Here is a 19,692-nt window from a genome sequence, read left to right on the forward strand (position 1 = left end):
CTTTGATTGACAAATCGCCTGTAACTGGCAATGCAGTGGACTTGCGGTCTCACATACTCAGCTGAGAATTCTTCAATGGGTATGATACAAACTTGATGCTATTGAGCAAATAGAATGCACAAAGGCACATTGCAGTTACCAGGAAAACCAATGGTATGGCCAAAAACACCCTTTTAAAAAAGCGATGAAGTAAAGGATTTATCCATAATAATTCTAATTGTTATTTTAAAGTAGAAAATATTGGAGGATGGCATGTCCTCAGGCATCACTATGTGCAACAAATCCTTTTTACTGATTACTGACTGAATTACTGCTGAAATACTTACATAAACAGAACTGAGAACAAAACCATAAGAAAGCTCAGAAACTACTCCTTTCAGTGACTTCCAGTGCCTGTTTTTTCTGTCTTGTCCTGGGCCAATCCTGGCTTTTCAGGCCCGTTGGGAGGAAGACAGGGGATGTGGTGTGTGGCCAGAGAGCCTGCTTTTCAAAGTGAGGGCTGCCACTGCTAGAAATAACCCTTCTTAATAAAGAATGACTCCCATCTCAGGCACATTTGGCCTTTGTTGAAGGAACTGTCTCCAGAGCTAGTTTTTGAGTCACACAAGAAACTCAGTCATTAATTTATCAATATACTTTATTTTAAATCAAAACTGTATTGCCAGCTTGACTGCAAAGCTATTCATTAACAACAACAAACATTTTTGTTGAATACCACTGAGACTAGGGGGTCTTGCAAGTCCAAGATGGACAACACCCCTGCCTTCATAGAGTTTATGTTCTAGCCAGCCTTGACTCTGAATGGCATCTGACTACTTCAAAAAGGGAAAACTTAGCCGGGCGCAGTGGCTCACGCCTGTAATCCCAGCACTTTGGGGGGCCAAGGCGGGCGGATCACGAGGTCAGGAGATCGAGACCATCCTGGCTAACACAGTGAAACCCCGTCTCTACTAAAAATGCAAAAAATTAGCCGGGCGAGGTGGCGGGCACCTGTAGTCCCAGCTACTCAGGAGGCTGAGGCAGGAGAATGGCGGGAACCCGGGAGGCAGAGCTTGCAGTGAGCCAAGATCGCGCCACTGCACTCCAGCCTGGGCGACAGAGCGAGACTCCATCTCAAAAAAAAAAAAAAAAAAAAAAGGGAAAACTTATTCTTAAATGATGAACATTCAGCTCCATTAAAATTTCCAAAGACAAAGAGGTTAGATTCTCTTGGATTGTTGTTATGTTTTAAGAAGGAGTCATAATTTTATAATTATAATTTTTTAAAAACGGAATTCCAGCTACTTCTTAAGAGTAGGCTCCAAGTTTTTAATACTATCAGGCACAAATATTTAAAACACATTAGCACAGGCTGGCCTGGCATTTCCCAGGGTGTGATGCATGCGTAGTATCATCAGTAACAGGAAGTTGCTTCACACTTCAGAGAATCTTAAATTCCCTGAGATATTCATTGTAAATCTGGCCACCTCCTTTTTAGCGAGATCCCACTGCCTCTGTTTATCAGAACCCTCAATGTTCAAGTCATGCCATTACAAGGGTGGGTATGAAGATTATTTAGTCTGCCACACTTGATATTTTAACTCTTAAGTATATATATATATATATATATGATTAACTGAAGGATATTCTTTTTGAAATAGTTTTTTTAGACTAGGTAATTACAAGCTTTAAAATTTTGATAAAATTTACCAAGAAGCTAATAGAGATAATAAAATAGTAAGAAGGAAAAGAAAATAAATGATAAGCAATGGGATTTCTAAACTCTGGCAATAATGATAAACTAGGAAATACAATAACAGAAGACATTTTCTTTATAATAGTAGAAATGAATAAAAATTAATGAAATGGGATTTTGTGAGAGGTGCTTAAATATGACTAAATTTTATTATGCCATACCAAAAAAGGCTCAAACAAATGAAGAGGCAAGTCAGGTTCTAGATGGGAAGAATAAATATTAAACTGGCAATTCTTCACAGGTTACAGGAGTAATGCAATCCCAGTCAAAATTTTAATAAGCTTCAAAAAATATAGATATCAGCAAAATGCTTCTAAAATTCAATGGGCAAAACAGAAGCATACCAGAAGGAATCGGGCCATGTGTCCCTTGAGCTGAATGTCTGCATCTGCCAACAGCTCATACACAGCGATGCGGCTCATGTGATCAATCACAGCGCTCCGGCAGAGAACGCTGCAAGAGAAAACAGTTTTCTTAGCCTGATTCTCAGCATCTCCCTCATTCTGCACATCCTTATGGGGTGGCTGACTGCTCCTTGGTTTCACCTGTTTATAACTGAATGAATTATAGTGAATTTTCCTGCACGATGAGTTGAAGAGGGATGCAGCTCGCAGTCTCTATGGGGAAAAGAACCTTCCCGCTGTGACCAGTGTTGTGCCTCTCAGGGCTAAAGGCCCCATTCAGTTTTTCTACCTGGCTTTATAAAGTACTAGGTTTAGTCCTCGAGAGAAAGGGCCCCAGGGTCAGTAACTGCAGATCTCTAAGGCACAGTCAACATTCCTGGGACTATTCACAATTAAAGTCATCCAGTAGCCTCACAGCGACCACCCCATGCCAAGACAGTGAGCATGCTGGCCTTCCTCCAGCATGGATAAGACCCCGAGTTTGCCTCTGAAACTCAGTCTGGTTCTCCTCCTTCTTCCTTCTTCATTTCTACCTGTGGTATCTCTTCCCTCCATCACATCAAGTGAGATACAGAGTTCAGGGACATTTAAAAGCTCACAGTTTTGAACCAAATAATTCTAATGGTAAAACCCTTACAGGAGGTACTTTTTGAGTACTGTTTCTGACTTCATACTCCATTGCAAATTCTCTGTTTCTAAATATAATTTGAAACTACTGTTATATTAAAACAAAAGGGCTATTTCTGAGAAATATTTGAAATAACTTAGGCAATGACTTTTTTGGTGAGGATTAAAATGAGATAAGTTATATAAAAAGCCAAGCCCAGTGTGCGTTATATATTAGAAACTTAATAAACCATTGTTTTCTTTCTCACTCCCCTATGTGAGTGTGAGTGAGCGTGTGTGTGTGTGTGTCCATTGAAACACATTCTTTTGGATTTAGGCATAATCCTAAGGTTAAATATACTAAGTGATTTACTTAGTTTTATCCTTATCCTATATTAAATTCCTCCTAAGAAATAGCCTAACAGTAATAACCAGATTGATTTAATCACTAATGATCATCTCTTTTATGGAGAGCAGATTAGATTTATCACAGCACTACTCTGAAAAGTGGTTTTCTTTAGCACCACTGCTATTCTGCTGGGATTTTTTTTTAACATCGTTAGAACTCACTTGAGAAATGCTGGGAAAAGTTGAAACCTCAGCAGAATATGCTGCAATGCTGAAAGGGCCTGTCATTTAACATAGGTTTTCATGGGTCAAATATTTTCCAGTTGCACCATATTGTTTGAACTCCCATACTTGTAGCCTGTTCATTTTCACTTATCCACATGACAGACAAGGAAGAGAAAGAGGAAATATTTTAGCCACGTGAAAAAATACAACAGGACACTCCTTGGAGTGGTTAAACACAATGAAAGTGGTTCCTAGACTAAAACCATGCTGTCCTGCGTTTCTAAGGATAGAAACTCTTAACGCAGGACTTTGGTGTTGTCATGTTCAGAGCCAAAATGATCTGCAGACTGAATAACTCCATTCAGACTTAGGTCACAAAACAACACCCATGGTGCCCAGAAAGGGTGTCCTTTCTTTCTTTGGTTTTGAAACCACTTCTCTCCTTGGCATAGATATTCTCAGAATTCCTCTGAGATGATTCAGAGTCCAGGGTTATCATGAATATTTCCTCCTGCCCCCTTAGCCATCTCCACTTTGTATCCTGAGCAACAGTAGTCAAGCCATGGGATCTGGAAGTGGAAGGAGTTGGAGAGCTGAAGCGGCAGATGGGCATGGACAAATGGGTATGGAGAAGCCCTGACCCAGGCCCTGTGGCTAACAGTCTCCAGACCTCAGGTGAGGTGGCGACCCACCCATCAGGAGTGGACATTCCAGTGGTTGCTGATTTCATCTATAGATGCAACTCATATCTTCAGATAATGACAGAACATCCCCGAGGAACTCTTTTAGGCCCATTTTGTGCTCCTGTTAAAAATCCAAATACAATTACCTTCTTTGGTTCTATCATCACCCAAAGACAAAGACTTCACAGATGCTCGTTTAGGGTTACTGAGGGCATGATATTCATTCAATAGCCATTTCATCAATTCTCATAAAAGTTTCCATTCTAAGCTACTAAAAGTAACTCTTTGGATAAGTTTTTGTTTATTTGTTTTCATTTTCACAACAGGGAAAATGTCCATTGCTTCAGGTTATGTTGGGTTTGACAAAAAGCAACACGAAAGCAGTAGTAATACAATGTTCAAGGCCGTGGCCAGGAACTGGATGGTTTTACTGCAGTGCTCCACCTACTGTTTCAAGGAACTCTGACTTCCAGTCCCATTTAGTATACAATTAATTTCATGTGGAAACACCCCTTGTGCTGATTATTTAATTACAGCATGCTCTGAACATTTGCATGCATCTTGAAATATTATGCAAACAAAACCATTTTTTATAAGCCCTTGTCAGTTAGTGCTCTTGGAAGAGAAGAACTTCATCAGGGCAAATTTTGAAGTCCTTTGTTAATTTTTTTTTCCACTTGACAATCATCAAACATTAATTATCCCCAGTTCTGAAGGTGTGCTGCAAAGGTAGGTGTGCACCCCCTAACATTACTGAGAACGAGTCTTTTTCCTTATGCTACGCACCCAGGTACTTGACACAGCCTTTGAGGTGAGAGCAGTGAGTTCATTGCACCGCACCTTAGTGATAGAGAATCAAATAAAGAGGTTGTGTTGTGCTATGTGAATCTGAACCAAATTGCCAAGTACAGCATACAGCTTTTTAAGAAAATGCCACATTTTTACGCTGCCCGTAGAGAAGGCTCCCAATACCCACATTGGTGATGACGTTGGACCACACAACTAATCACCTGCTTGTTTTCAAGAGCTGCCTCAAAAAGAAAACAACCTCCCAACACAAACAACCGTCAAAGTTCCTAAAGCAGATTTCCTAATTGTACCTTTACAGAGGAATTCCCTTGGTGGGACTGAGTACCTGTACTTGCAGCTGTAAATGTTCACCTGGCCTGCCAGAACAGACCCGGGGCTCTTCACGTTCACATCAGCCACAAACAGCTGGGCTGCCTCTGTGGAATACTCGAGCACAACCACGTAGCGGCCAACCTGTGGGACGCGCAGCCGCAGATGCAATTCCACCTGTCACAGAGGCCAAGCAGACAGACTGTGATCCAGCTGTGACATGTACAGGCCACATGTGCATCAGCAATGGTGAAAACAGAGCCCAGAAGACACCCTGGAAGTATTTTTACATGTCATCCCTGTAAGAAATATGGTCCTACAGGTTGAGATGCCAGATAAAACACATGGTGTCCTGTTAAATTTTAAATGGAAATAAATAACAGATAATTACTTATCGTTTATTTGGACAATTTAATGGGGCATCCTGTATTCTTATTTTCTAAATCTGGCAGCCCTGCTTAGAGAGGCTTCTGCTCTTTCCACCCAGAGTGTTTTTACTGCTTGTTTCTCAAGGCAAAAGACATTCTAAAACTTGAAGTAAAAATGAAGTACTGGCCGGGCGCGGTGGCTCAAGCCTGTAATCCCAGCACTTTGGGAGGCCGAGACGGGCAGATCACGAGGTCAGGAGATCGAGACCATCCTGGCTAACCCGGTGAAACCCTGTCTCTACTAAAATATACAAAAAAACTGGCCGGGCGAGGTGGTGGGCACCTGTAGTCACAGCTACTTGGGAGGCCGAGGCAGGAGAATGGCGTGAACCCGGGAGGCGGAGCTTGCAGTGAGCCGAGATCCAAAGTATTGATGAGGAGTAAGGGGAATGAAATGTGCCTTTGGGCTCTTTAGTTGTTTTTTTCAAAGAAGTTTTAAATTGTACTAAGGGAAATAATGTAAAAGTGACACACACACATCCCGCTCCTGGGATAAGGGGTGTTTTATTGACTGTTAATGCTTTTCATATTTCCAAACCATTTTCTATGCCCAAATACGCACACGCATGTTTTGTTTTGTTAAGAAAAACTGTGATCATAGTAGACAATTAAGGATGCTTTTGTGCTACGATGACAGAGACCACAGGGCCTGCAAAACCAAAAATATTTACTATCTGTCCCTTTACAGAAAAAGTGTGCCCTCCCCTGATATCACCTACTGGTTAGGAGTTTGGGGTCTGGAATCAGACAGCCTCCAGCTGTGTGATCTTGAACAAGCTACTTGACATCTGTATGCCTCGGTATCCTCCTTAGTAAAATGCAGATAACAATACTACCCCCCTCTTAAGATTGTTCAGAGGATTAAGTGAATACATACAGAGCTCTCAGAAGTGTATTTGACATACAATAAGCACTATGTAAATATTAATGAGTATAATTGTGATTATTGCTTTTTACCATGACTTGCTTTTTTTACTCAATGGTATTTTATATGTCTTTATTGCAAAAATACATACATGCAAATACACTTACATGCAAATATACTTCATTTTTTGAATAGCTGCCTACCATTCTGTAGTATGAATATAAAACTATTTCACTAATCCCTCATAGAGGGACACAGGTTGTCTTTAATTTTCCCTACAACCTCTAATGGTATACAATCATCACGCATATATCCTAATGCTAGTATTTCTGTAAGATTCCCAGAAGTGGAATTGCTGGGTCAAAGTGTGTATGCATATTTAATGCCTGGGCCAATATTAGAACCTTATTCCTCACCAGTGTAACCCACCTCCACCTGCAAGCTCAGATCCAGGCAAGCTTTACCACACTTAATTAAAATGGTCCTCCCTCTCCCTGCCCTAGGAAATTCACATTTGGTATTCCTTCTGCACGGCTCTGAACCACATAACTGCGATCTTCCAGAGTGATTTTTTTTCTGCTACGTAAATAACAGAAAGATTTCCCTCTGGGAAAGAATGTAGATCAGCCACACCAATGTTGACACTATGTTCTAGAGGGAAATATGGCTCTGCCACTGCTCCCTGTGGCGAGGTTACTGCCAGCATTTCGCCCCTGAGCATCTCCAAACAAGGGCCTGACTGTCATTACCCCACCACAAAACACTCACGGGTCAGTGATGTATCAGGTTTTCTCCCAGAAGTTATTATTGGCAGCAATTTCTGTCTAGCACTCTATTATACATTTCTACTACTCTTTCCACTCTAAATTGTATGGATTACCTTTTAGAAGGCTTGTTTGAAGAGTTTAAGGTACATTTGATGGGCAAAGTCAGGTTTGAGAAACTCAGATAAAAGACATAAAAGATGGCAAACAGAAACTTTACTGCTTGCTGTTATGATTATTTATGTGTGTTATTTATCTTTAAAAAGGGGAACTTCAATGGAATCAGTGTCAAACTGGAGGAATATTTCTGGTTCTATGGCACAGAACTGACCTCTAGTAGTTATTAGTGTTTTAGGATAAAGACATAGAAGGTGGGTTTATCAAATCTGTTGCCTATACAAAACTAAAAGGGATAACTAATATGTCTGATGTCAAAATGAGGATTCAAATGATTTGGTCAGCAAATATTACTGAATACCTACGCTATGCTAGTCCACCAGCCAGGGGATAGGTATACAATGGGAAGCAAGACAGACATACTCTCAGACAGACTTGAATCAAGTAATTAGATAACTAGAAAATACAGCATAAAACTACATGTGAATAATGTTCTGCAGAGGTGTTAGAAAGGGGCCTGAGCTAGTCGAGGAGACAAGGGAGGGGGAAGGCTTCCTTGAAGAAGCAGCAACTTAGTTGATTATGGAGGACAAGGAGAAGACAACCAGGCCACAGGGGAGAGAAGAGTGTTCGGGTAGAGGGAACGGCTTGCAGTAGGAGGCTACATACAACGTGGAATGCTGTAGAGTCCCATATAATGCAAGCCCAAGAGACTGAAGGTAGTAGGTCAGAGGAGCAGAGAAACAGAGAGCAAGAGGGGGTATAATAAAACTGGGAAGTAGAAAGGGCAGCTTTATAAGCCATGTTAAAATCTTTGTCTCTATCCTAAGAGCGATAAGTGTTGATCAAATATTCCCATCAGAATGTGAGTGCTGGCTATAGTCTGGAGAACAGATCGGGAGGTGCAATGGGCAGAGCAGATGTGGGTCAGCTAATTAGGAGGCTTCTACGGAGATTCTCATAGAAAATGATTGTATTTTGGACAAGGGAGATAGAAGGAGAAAGCCAAGAAAAGTTCGGGATATACACTCACAGATGGATTGGTTTGGGTGGGGGAAAAAATGGGAGAAGTCATGGATGACCCTAAGAATCTTGCCTTATGTAATTAGATGGGTGGTAATGGCATTAACTTAGGTAGGGAATACCGAAATGGAGTTTGAGATTGCTTTGAAACATCGAAGAGGTAATGTCAGGAAGGAAGGTAGACTTGCTGGTCTGCATATAAAAGCAGAGGTATGACTGGGCATAACAATATGGGAGGTATCTGTGTGGAGATGTGTCTGACACAATTGCCATGGATGAGACTCCTCGAGACGGAACATAGAGTAATAAGGCCTAGGACTGAGCCTCGACAAATTCTAACACTTAACAGCTAGACAGAGGAGGATGAGTCTGCAAATGATACTTTGAGGAAGCAGTGAGAGAGGTAGAAAGAGAACCAGGTTGTCGTTATTTTTTAAATTATTAAGATAGCTCTTAAATTATGAAAAACGAGAGAGTTTGAGAATTCAGGGAGCGTCCACCAGGCATTGAAAGCTGCCGAGAAGTTAAACCGATGAGGACTGAAACATATCCACTGGATTTAGTGACAAAGATCTCATCAGAAACCTGGCAAAATAAATTTAATGGAGTGGGAGGTGGAAGCCAGACTGAAGTGGGTTGAGGTGTGAGTGGGGCATAAAGAATTAGAAACAGAAGAGTGTAGACAATACTTTGGAGGAGTTTTGTTGTGAAGGGGAAGCGTATGGTGCAGTGGCTGAGTTGAGGGAGAGAGAGGAGGCTTTTAATAAAAATAGGTTAGCATTTTTTTTTTTTTTTTTTTTTGAGACGGAGTCTCGCTCTGCCACCCAGGCTGGAGTGCAGTGGCCGGATCTCAGCTCACTGCAAGCTCCGCCTCCCGGGTTCACACCATTCTCCTGCCTCAGCCTCCCGAGTAGCTGGGACTACAGGCGCCCGCCACCTCGCCCGGCTAGTTTTTTCGTATTTTTTAGTAGAGACGGGGTTTCACCGTGTCAGCCAGGATGGTCTCGATCTCCTGACCTCGTGATCCGCCCGTCTCGGCCTCCCAAAGTGCTGGGATTACAGGCTTGAACCACCGCGCCCGGCCGGTTAGCATTTTTTAAATACGGGTAACTTCTGGTTCAGATGGCACAGAGAATTCACATTCACTATACTCCTGCTCCAAGAGAGAGCAACTCTGGGTAAAACGTTTTAAAAGAACAACAAAAAGATACATTTGAATCAAAAGTAAATAGGTGATAAAACTTAAGTTAAAGAAAAACCCAAAGTGGCACCAGGGCTGTAGTCACAAGCCTGTTGTCCCCTAGATGTGGAAGCAGGTTATTTTGGCCAGCAGTTTAGCTCGTGCAGAGTAAAGAGAAAAAAACATGTGCCATAGGAGACAATGGCCAGATCCAGGTACATTTTTTGAAGACAAGGATGTTCAAACTTAAAAAGAAGCTAAAAAATTGCTTCCAATCTGCTTCCTGAGTTGTGGATTTATAAGAAACTGTGTGAAGGTCAAATACTGCATGTTCTCACTTATAAATGGTCGCTAAACAATGGGTACACATGGACATACAGAGTGCAATAACAGACACTGGAGACTATGAAAAGTGGGAGGATGGAAGCAGGGGTAAGTGTTGAAAAACTACCTATTAGGTACAATGTTCACTATTTGGGTGATGGGTACACTAGAAGCCCAGACTTCACCACTATGTTATATATGCATGTAAGAAACTTGCACTTGTACCTCTAAATATGTAAAAATAAATAAATTTTTAAAAGAAGCGATGGAATTTGGGAACCAAAAATCAAATATGTGGCCTCATGACCAAGAACTGAGCTATGCCATTCATGGGGTCAGTGTCTGAATCTGTGCTATCTTCAATGTCATAACAATAGAGAAGGCACACTGTAACGCCTGCTCCTGGGCTAAGGATCCAGTGGACAGGTAAGACAGCGCAAAACTAGCAGGCTAAAACGGATGCAAAAGAAGGACAGGACAAAAACCTCTCATTCAAAACAAGCCAATATGCCTGTAAACAAAATTTCAAAACACATAAATCAAATATTAAGAAGGACAGGTAACAAAATAATCAGAGGTGAGTTCACTTCAGATGAGGTGAATTTTATGGAATAGTCTGACAAAGACTAAATATAGTGGCCCACGGTCGGAAATCCCCAAACTCTGAAAAGGAAATAGGTTTCGTAACTGTTTTGGCGGCAAACCTTACCTAACTTAACCAGTAATCATTTGTTGGCAAAGTCTGAACTAAACTGATATTAGTCAGTTCGTGTCTCCCCAGGTGTGCCTATTCATGCTTTTCACTGGAGAAAATATTAACCTGTTTGATTATAGGGTATTATCCCAGACCTCACTGGAGATGTTATCTTTTTTCAAATCTTAAAAATCCTGAATTCTGAAACACACCTGGCTCCAAGGCCTTTAGGATACTAAAAAAGATAAATGAAGGAGTAACTTCCACTTAAAAGTACATGAAGTTCGGAAACAAAAACTGGCAGAAAAGACAAGAAAAAGTAAATATGATAAAGAGCCAATTGGAAAGTTTTTAAAGTATAAATTAAACTGAATCAATAAGCTGGATAATTTCTAGACCAGAGATAGTAAAATAAAATATTTCAATATTGTAAAAGAGCCTTGAGGTCCTGCTGACTAGCTCTGTGCTATCGCTCTGGTTAAATCAGAGATTAGAACCTCCTAGATGAGTCATCAGCATCACTTCCCGGTGGTTGCCCCTTCTCAACTGTACCTCCTGTTGTCTAGGGAACACATACACACAAATACACACACATACATGCACATGTATCTGTATATCTACATGTATGTGCATTTTATGCCTATATGTATGTATGTACACCTATATACATGTATGTGTGTATACACACATAGCATGGGTAGGGAAGGATACAGCAAACTTAGTATTAGAATGAAGTAGAGGGAAGATCATTTAGGTTTTTGATGTATATCCATATTGTTTTACTTGTTACTACAAGTATATATTATTTTGTATCATGAAAATTCAAATAAAATGAAACGAAGACTTTACTCAGGAAATATACTTAAAATCCTTTAACTGCTACCTTCAAAATGTTAGAAATGTAGTTTACAAAAATGTACACGTCTAAATGTTCAGTTACGATTAACTCCACATATATTTTCAGCCCACAAATTTAATCCCCCAAATGAATATTTTCCTCAAAAGGACAAAACAGAGAATGTTACAGAAAGCAAACAATAAAAATATAGTGGACGAAGTTTTTTCCAGTGTCTTCATTTTGAAGTGTTACGTTGTGTGTTCTTATTGTTATGGTTGATATCCTATAGCTCTAACTCGAATCTTAAATTAGTATGATCTTAAATTTGGTTCTGAAGTTCAAAGAACTCCTGGAAGAAAAGTAATACCAAGACCTGTAGTAACCTGTCCTCCAAGCCATGAGGTAGGTGCCCGGGGGTGTAGAAGTTCCGGATTCTGAGCTCAAGGAATTCAGCTGTTACAAATTGCTTAGCCTAAGGGGTTGAACAGTCAGTGAGTGTGGTATCCTTTTAGGGTAAGCTCTGTCATTTCTGGAGGCTTACTAGATTGAGTCTCATCTGTTTTTTAAGAGAAATCTTGCCCTGAATCAGGTAGAACAGGATGCCCCCTTCTAAGTCCAGATAACCAAAAAGAAAGAATTTGATGGCTGCCTACATCCCCTGACATGTCTAGAAAGTGCTCAAAGAACAACCTGAACATGGCTCCATGCAGTGTATCATCCAGCCCCACCCTAAATCAGATAGTTCAGCAAATGTTGATAAACACCTCTGAGAAAATCTTCCAGGTTCCCCTGAATTTGAGAAGCAACTGTGGCCAAGTGTTTTCAGCAGATACAGATGGGGAGGTAGTAATAACTTCAATAATAAATAAAAGGCTGGCCCACCTCTCTCCCGCTGAGGTCCACCATGACAGGGTGTGCAGGTGTGGGCTGCCTCACTGCCACGGGTCTGGGCTCCCCATCAAGCAGGAAGTGTCTGGCCTCACAAGCCAGGGTACAGGGGAATCTGGTCACTGGCAAATGCTGGTAGAGCAAGCAACTTCAACGACAACAACAACAACAGCAACAACAACAGAATCAATAGTTACAACTGAGAACATCAAATGGAACATCAAAGTACATCCCCAAAGACTCTTAGTCATTCAGTTCACTCATTCATTCATCATCTTTCAACAAACTCTTATTAAGTGTCTGCTACAAGAATTAAGCAATAAATTTTCATCTGCATGGGGAAGAGAAGAAACAAAGGTCCACAAACCTAGGTTCTATTTTAAGCTCTTCCTCCCACCGGATGCATGACTGACCTTGAGGGCACTGACTTGGGCATGTGTTAACATTCCCATATGCGGGAGGGTGGTAGCCACTCCTAAGCCAGCTATGGTGTGCAAAGCACTTTGTGAATCTTATTTGAAGGACACAAGTAAGATATAGCAGAAGATCACAGCTAATTATCCAGAGCATCGTGCTGTCGTTGTGATCCTGAGACACCTCATGAAAGCTTGCATTAAAGGCTCCTAATTTAGAGGACCCCAATGATGTGGCTGCACCTTCTGCCCCATACTGACTTTTCTTGGGGAGGTCCTGCGTAGGCACACGGTTCTGTGACTGGCAGCTGCAGTATAGAGGCTTCATAGTAGTCCCTGGGAAGCAGCACCAGGTAATCCTAGTAAATAAAGACCAAAAGGAGAATCACTCATTTTGATGGTAGCCCTACTTTGGATACAAAATAATCAAACATACTAGTTAAATCAATAACAACCAGGTGAAGTCGCTAATTAAACTCTCCATATCAACTGCTTTGTTCTTCATCCTGACTCACCAAAACACAAAGAACCACTCATCAAAGATTCTTTACATATCAGAGAGAAACTTGTCTCTGTGAACATTTTTATTCTTCAAGTTTCAAGAGAGATTTTACTGTCTCTTCTGGGTTGTTTATAAATTCACAAATTAACAAAGATAATAAATTGTCAATTGATGAAATGTTCTGTGGAAATGCTGGTTGCCTTCACCAGTACAGAACACTGAATGTGGATCACTTTCTACTCCCACACCCGAGTAACGCTCAACTGGCACGGTATAAAAAGCAATGCCTTGTGATCTTGGTGATTCACAGAATGGAACTGGCCTACTGCCTGTCCCAAGAAACAGAGGAAGAACATGTTCCACTGAGTGTGCCAAACAAAGCCCACAGCGTAAATTCAGCTAAGCAGCTCTTCAGGAACGAGCAGAGCTGCAGGCTTCTGGAAGGTGAATGACTGACAGCCCCCGGCTGTCCTGACAGCAGCGCATATCTGCAGAGGGAAGAGGGGAGAGTGAAGAGCTCATACACAGACCACAAGGCTATTTCTTTCCTCAGAGAGAAATTTATAGGAGGGGAAAAGTAGGAGACTGTGGCTCAGGGGACTCAGTAAGTTTCAATTTTTAAAGGGTTACTGTTCTACTAGTAAGTTTGCTGAGTTTGGGACCATGTCTCCTCTCTCCTCAGGACTTTATAGTCTCACAGATACTAGAATAGTAAGGGTTCATAGCAGGCACCCAATAAGATATTTTTAGGGACAATAGGATTATAATATGGAGGCATACATATGAATTACTACACAACTGCACAGACTAAATGTCATTAGGCATCTTCCATGCCTAAATAGTAACTTTTATAATGAACTTCTACTTTCCATAAGTCCAACATTGTACCCATTACTAGTATCAATAGGATTTTCCTCTGCCTCATTTCTACCATTTGTGAAACATTCTTGAACTTTTTTTTAAAAGCAATAAAGCTTCCTACTAAGAAGGTGCAAGAAGAGCACAGACCTTCTGATGTTCCTTTGCTGTCTTGAATGGATGGCACAAACCCTTGTGTTATCCTTGTAAGATCCCAGATTTGAAAGGACCTATTAAGATAAGTATTTTCCCTGTTGTATGGAAGAAGCAACCGGCAGGACTGGAAGAGGCAGGATTGGAATTAAGGGACTTGCCTAAGATTTGCTAACATGGCCAGTAAACGGGGTTGTGCCAGAAGGAAAAGCTTTATGTTTTCCACTCTGAGAGCATGAATCCAAGCTTTTCCCAAGAACTCTATTTTGAAAAGACCTTGCCATGAAGAAATGCAGGCCTTAAAACACATAGCAAAGAGGGCTATCTCAGAGAACAGGTTTCATCCCTCCAACTCCCCATGGCTTCTCTGGCTATGCTATCAGGTGTTTGAAGACAAAGCCTTTCCTGAATAAAGAGTTCTCCGTTGTAGGCAATCTGTTTGGTGAGAATAAACCTACATTAGGTTTAACACAGAAAAAAGCAGAAAGAGTGTCATGAAGAAGCATGGCTCTTGTAGCCTCTCGCTTCTCTTTCCACCCCCAAGAACTTTACTGAAATTCGTATCTTCTTGTCTTCTAGGTTCTTCTTCCTTGGTTCTACACAATCTCCAGACAGTGTAGATAATAACCAGGCGAAGCTGCTAGTTCTTATGATGTGAAGCAATGGGTGCTAAAGTCTATACTTCTGACTCATGCTGGAAAATCCCATACCAGCTTTGGAAAGGTGAAGCCACATACTCATGAAGGTTTTGCATTTGTTCTGATAAGAGTCTTTAGGAGACCTTTTTTATTTTATTTTATTTTTTTGTCCAAGAGAAACTAGCTGAAAGGATACAAAAGATACTTCAAGCTGATTCCTATGTCATTTGAGGGCGAATGTCACCACATATTCCTTAGGTTGGGGCTAAATAGTTCCTGTGTCTAAAACCACCAACGATTGTGATATTTTATGGTTGCTGTGGATTGTAGTCTTGGATGGAACCATTTCTGAAGAATCCCACAAGAGCCCTCCATTCAGAACTAAGTCTTACCAGAAGGACTCCTTCTGCCTTAATACAAGCAACCCATATTCCTTGTGTGATTGAAAATGGGTCTGCAAAACCATTTCCAGGCACGGTGACAAAGGCTGGCTCCTTACTCGGCAGGAAGATGATCTCTTTGCTTTGAGCAGCACCTATCAGAAATACAAAGAACTGCTTAAGGCATTTTTCTATCAGTCAGTGTTATGATTTTAGATATTCCGTTTTGAACATTCAGTTTACATCTCAAAAAGTTTAAGATGATATGTACTGATCAGATTTACTGATCTTATCCTTAAAAACTGTAATATGCAAATACATATGTATTAAATAGGCTAGAAAGATACTGATAAGACATCAGCAATGGTTATCTACACTGGGTAATTGTTTAACTTATTAAATAAGTATATTAATATTTGTAAACAGTTTAGGAAAGTTCCTTGCATATAGTAAATGTTCAATATATTATATTAGTTGTTAATTATTTTTTCCTTTCTTGTTTATATGTGATTTTTTTTTAAAGCCAGGGTCTCACTATGTTGCCCAGGCTGGAGTGCAGTGGTTATTCACAGGTGCAATCACAGCTCATGACAGCCTCAAACTCCTGAGCTCTAGCAATCCTCCCACTTCAGCCTCCCAAGTAGCAGGGACTACAGCAGATGTGATTTTTAAGTTTTAATTTTTATTAATGAACATGCATAAGAAAAAGTTTTACTCTTCTGTTTGTTTGTTTTCAGGATAAAATATGTTTCCTTCTGCATTAAACAAAGAGAGGACCTTCTGTAAGAGGTTCAGAAAGAAATAAACTATTGCATCTGAGTTCAACTGAGACTTTTTCTTCCAAAGAATTATCTTCTCCAAATCTTTGGGTTCACTCCTGTTCTACAAACATTGATGGGGGCCTACTACGTGCCAGGCTTGGAACTAAGTTCTGGTGAGAAGGCAGTAAACACAGTAAGCATGGCCTTTGCTCCCTGCTGTTGAGGACCGGAGAGGAGTAAGGATTAGAAGACAGGAGAATGTGGTAGAGTCTGGACAGTGGTATTTGGGAGGAGGCACAAGTTACCACGGGACATAACATAACTGGGGCTCCCAACTCAGACTTAGGGGAAAGGTGTCCCAGAGGACAAGGAAACGAAGCAAAATGTATTCCAACTATTTGAGTTAACAGAGAACAAACTGCTGCTGTTATTGTCATGCAGGAGGCAGAGGGACCTGTTAAGAGTTTGGAATCTGAAGACTTTGTCTACAAACATCCAGCTGTGGCTGCCAATTTACTAAACCTCTCAGCTCTGTTTTCTCTTCACCTCTCTTCAGTTTGCAAAGTTCTTATGATGTGAGGCAATGGGTGCTAAAGTACTCTATAAATGATTAAGTAAGCCTGCTAGTCTTTCAATGAGTTAATCAACCTCCAGCTACGCAAGTTGGACTGACACAACTCAGAAATGACATCATTTCTTCCCCCATTCCGAGTGAACCGTGGATGCTTAACAAAGATAGTATACATTTTGATGCTAAATTAGATTTCCACTGGTGCCATTTTGTGTCCTCGTAAAATTCCAAATGCTTCTTGGAATCTGTTTCCAGGACAGGTAGAAGCCCTAAAACCTTGAAGAAGAGACCTCCAGGCCTTCTCTCTGCCTGTGGCGAGGCTATGCTCTCTTCTCTTGTCCCTCTGCCCTCAGGAATTCCTCACCCCTGAGTCAGGTTTGCAGCTCCCTCCTGGAGCTCTTTTGGGCTTCATGCTTTACAGCATTCATAGGAAAAACTCCCATCCTCACCCATTTCTCCTCTATTTGGTTGGGTTGAAACAATGGAAGAATTTAGGGCAGTGGGCCAAAATCTCTCAAGTAACACCAAAAAAGTGATACCCACTTCACCATGAATGAGTTATAAATGAGCTCTGCCCAGTGAAGACATCATAACCCATGGGGTTCAGCCAAGGTACACAGGTTGTTATATCAATTTTTAAAATAACAGTTAATGATAAATTTAGTAGCAAAACTTAAGTGATTGTTTAGAGAAGGAAAGGTAACAAATGACAGGGCTCCTAGAGAACTGTCTAACCAGACTGTGAGCCAGGCTTGACATTTTCTAAGGGTGATCAACCCTGCGAAAATCAGAGAAAGTGTTTCACTATTTATTTCTTAATTGAAAAGAGGCTTGAAATTTTACCTACTTGCCTTACCCCAGGATGGATAAATAGTTATATGGCCAGATACTGCTTCAGTTCCCGGGTTAATGTATCTCAGAATAACGTGAAACAAGGAGCCACTTGACTTCCCCACATTCAATGTTATTCTTACATCATTCTGAAATATACCAAAAGGCCATAAAGCATAGAAAAAAATTGGTTAAAAGACATGCTAGCCAAACAGTGACTTTATTCTATTCAAGTGTCACTACTGGAATTGTAATGTACACACATGCGCACACACACACACACTCACACTCAGTCAGCAAGCACGGAGTAACTTGTGAAAGATGGAAACAGGCAAACCTAACGATGAATTAAAATCACTTACAACCAAAATTACAGTGAAAACGCACTTCCTCAGCAACTGAGATCCTCTTTTGACCTTTTCGTAATCAGGCAGACAGAGCGGAGTATTAGATGGACTAGTTTAAGAAAGCCACAGTGACGGAGCAACCACCACTGGCTAGGAAAAATAAAAAGGCAGAAGAGAAGGAAAGGAGAGGGTATTATTTCACACCACCAGAGAGAGACTGCTTCAGAGCCCACTTCACATACATAAAGTCTAAATGGTCATAGAAACCAATGGTGGCCAAGGAAAGGTTAAAGACTTTCCTTGTCTTTACAAGGTGGTAACATCTGGATGTAACTAAAATATAACCTAGATTTTAGTTAGGTATACAAATACAATAGTGGTAACATCTGGATGTAACTAAAATATACCTATTAAATTTTATGATGTTCTATCTCAATTCCTTATGCAAGACAACTGATGGCTTTTGAACCTAGAGGAGGGTCCTGTTGGTCCCCAGGGCCTGGGCTCACACTGTATTCTGTGAATATTGTGGAGCCTGGACTGCTGAAGGAAAGAGTAGACTATTTTAATTCCGAACCACTGACTACACGTCCAGATTGGGCTGTGGCTCAAGGAAACTTCATGAAACTTGGAAATGCCCAAATTAGTGGTTCTTCTGGCACTTCCCCCTACTTCTTTGGTTAAAAGGAAGGGGATATATGTTAAGCGAGATATTGGTGACAATCAAGTCTGACTTTGTGTAGAACCACTTGCTCTGGAAGCAGGAGCCACAGGTGACCCACACTGAGGAACTCCTGCTGACCCTCACAATTTGTCTGAATTCATCTTGAAGTGTTAGTTTCAGATGGAAAATAAATATGTAAAAATGTATTAGGAGCAGAGGAAAGTAAGTGGTGATTCTGGGGGCACCACCAAGGTCCTCTGACCAAAATAACTTTCTCAGAAAATGTGTCATTAGAGATGAATTCCTTTTTGTCCACCAGCTATTCTTTGAAACTGTAAGCACCTGTGAGAAGGCATACACTGTGATTGGGTTGTCAGTCATTTACATCCTATTATGACTCAATGGAATTTACTGCTTGTTTTCTGAATAATGAAGTAATGTCAGGGAACTGAAGAAATTAAATAGCTGTATTTGGGGAGTGGCGGGAAAGAGTGAAGTATCTTAAGATCCTAGGTACTATTTCAGAAAGGCAGCTTGGATGGGAGACTATGGCCAGGCAAAAAGCAGTGTTAGAATCAATGAGGGGGAGGGGTCCGAGAGAACTGTGGCCCTGTCCCAGCTTCTCTACAGGCTGACGGAGGTAGCAACAGCAAGTAGCAGTCTTGAATGCGCTAACGAAAAAGACTGTGTTACCATGATCGTTAATTTACCTCTCATATTCTGAATTTCTTCACTGAGAAACAGCTTGAAGAAACCAACCTCAAAGAAAAATTCTGAGGACAAAGCTACTCAATGGCTATATAGAATGTTTTAGTTATAAGTAGCAAGACATGTAAGTTGTAAAGGTAAACAAAGAATGTATAGCTTCCCCTACTCATTCTAATATAAAGCAAAGATAGATGGATACAGTAGAGAAGAATGAAGGAAAGAGAAATGCGGAAAAGAAAAATGAAATAGCAGTTAACTAAGACTCATTATTTATCTTAGTTTCCATGTACATAGCAATTCAAAGTTTAAAAAAAGCATCAGCCAAAAATTAGGAACACTAGCTTTACTGGAATTACTGAAGCCAACTCATTTTTGTTTTCCACAAATGGCTTTAAAGAAAACTGCTCCTCACATTCTAGTACAGCCTAATGTCACTTAGGAAACTTCCCTCTTCTTATAAAAAGTCTCCAGAGATAAACACTATTTTTCTTTAATCTCTTAATTTTCTGATTTGGTAATCAAATTAAAGTAACAATGAACTATGAAATCCACACAAAGGCTTACCAGTTAATATACAGCCCTACCCCAAGCCCCAGGTTTAACCTAAACTCCAATGCCAACCCAT

The 19,692-nt window shown here is 40.7% G+C and overlaps 1 protein-coding gene across 3 annotated transcripts in view; it reads right to left on the bottom strand.

The window, feature by feature from the left end:
* The window catches only part of LAMA3 (laminin subunit alpha 3), a 283,212-nt gene that overhangs the window by 129,061 nt on the left and 134,459 nt on the right, over positions 1-19,692 (bottom strand). For 2 of the 3 annotated variants that reach the window (XM_073006417.1, XM_007974441.3), the window contains 7 exons: positions 17,365-17,497; positions 15,198-15,340; positions 12,916-13,013; positions 12,236-12,389; positions 5,137-5,297; positions 2,080-2,188; positions 1-98 (listed from right to left, as the gene is read on the bottom strand). In XM_073006417.1, coding sequence (XP_072862518.1) covers positions 1-98; positions 2,080-2,188; positions 5,137-5,297; positions 12,236-12,389; positions 12,916-13,013; positions 15,198-15,340; positions 17,365-17,497 — 896 coding nt within the window. The remainder of the gene's footprint in view (positions 99-2,079; positions 2,189-5,136; positions 5,298-12,235; positions 12,390-12,915; positions 13,014-15,197; positions 15,341-17,364; positions 17,498-19,692) is intronic. The other variant, XM_007974442.3, reaches the window with a different exon arrangement.

Source organism: Chlorocebus sabaeus, chromosome 18 (assembly GCF_047675955.1).
Source record: "Chlorocebus sabaeus isolate Y175 chromosome 18, mChlSab1.0.hap1, whole genome shotgun sequence".
Lineage (NCBI taxonomy): Eukaryota > Metazoa > Chordata > Mammalia > Primates > Cercopithecidae > Chlorocebus > Chlorocebus sabaeus.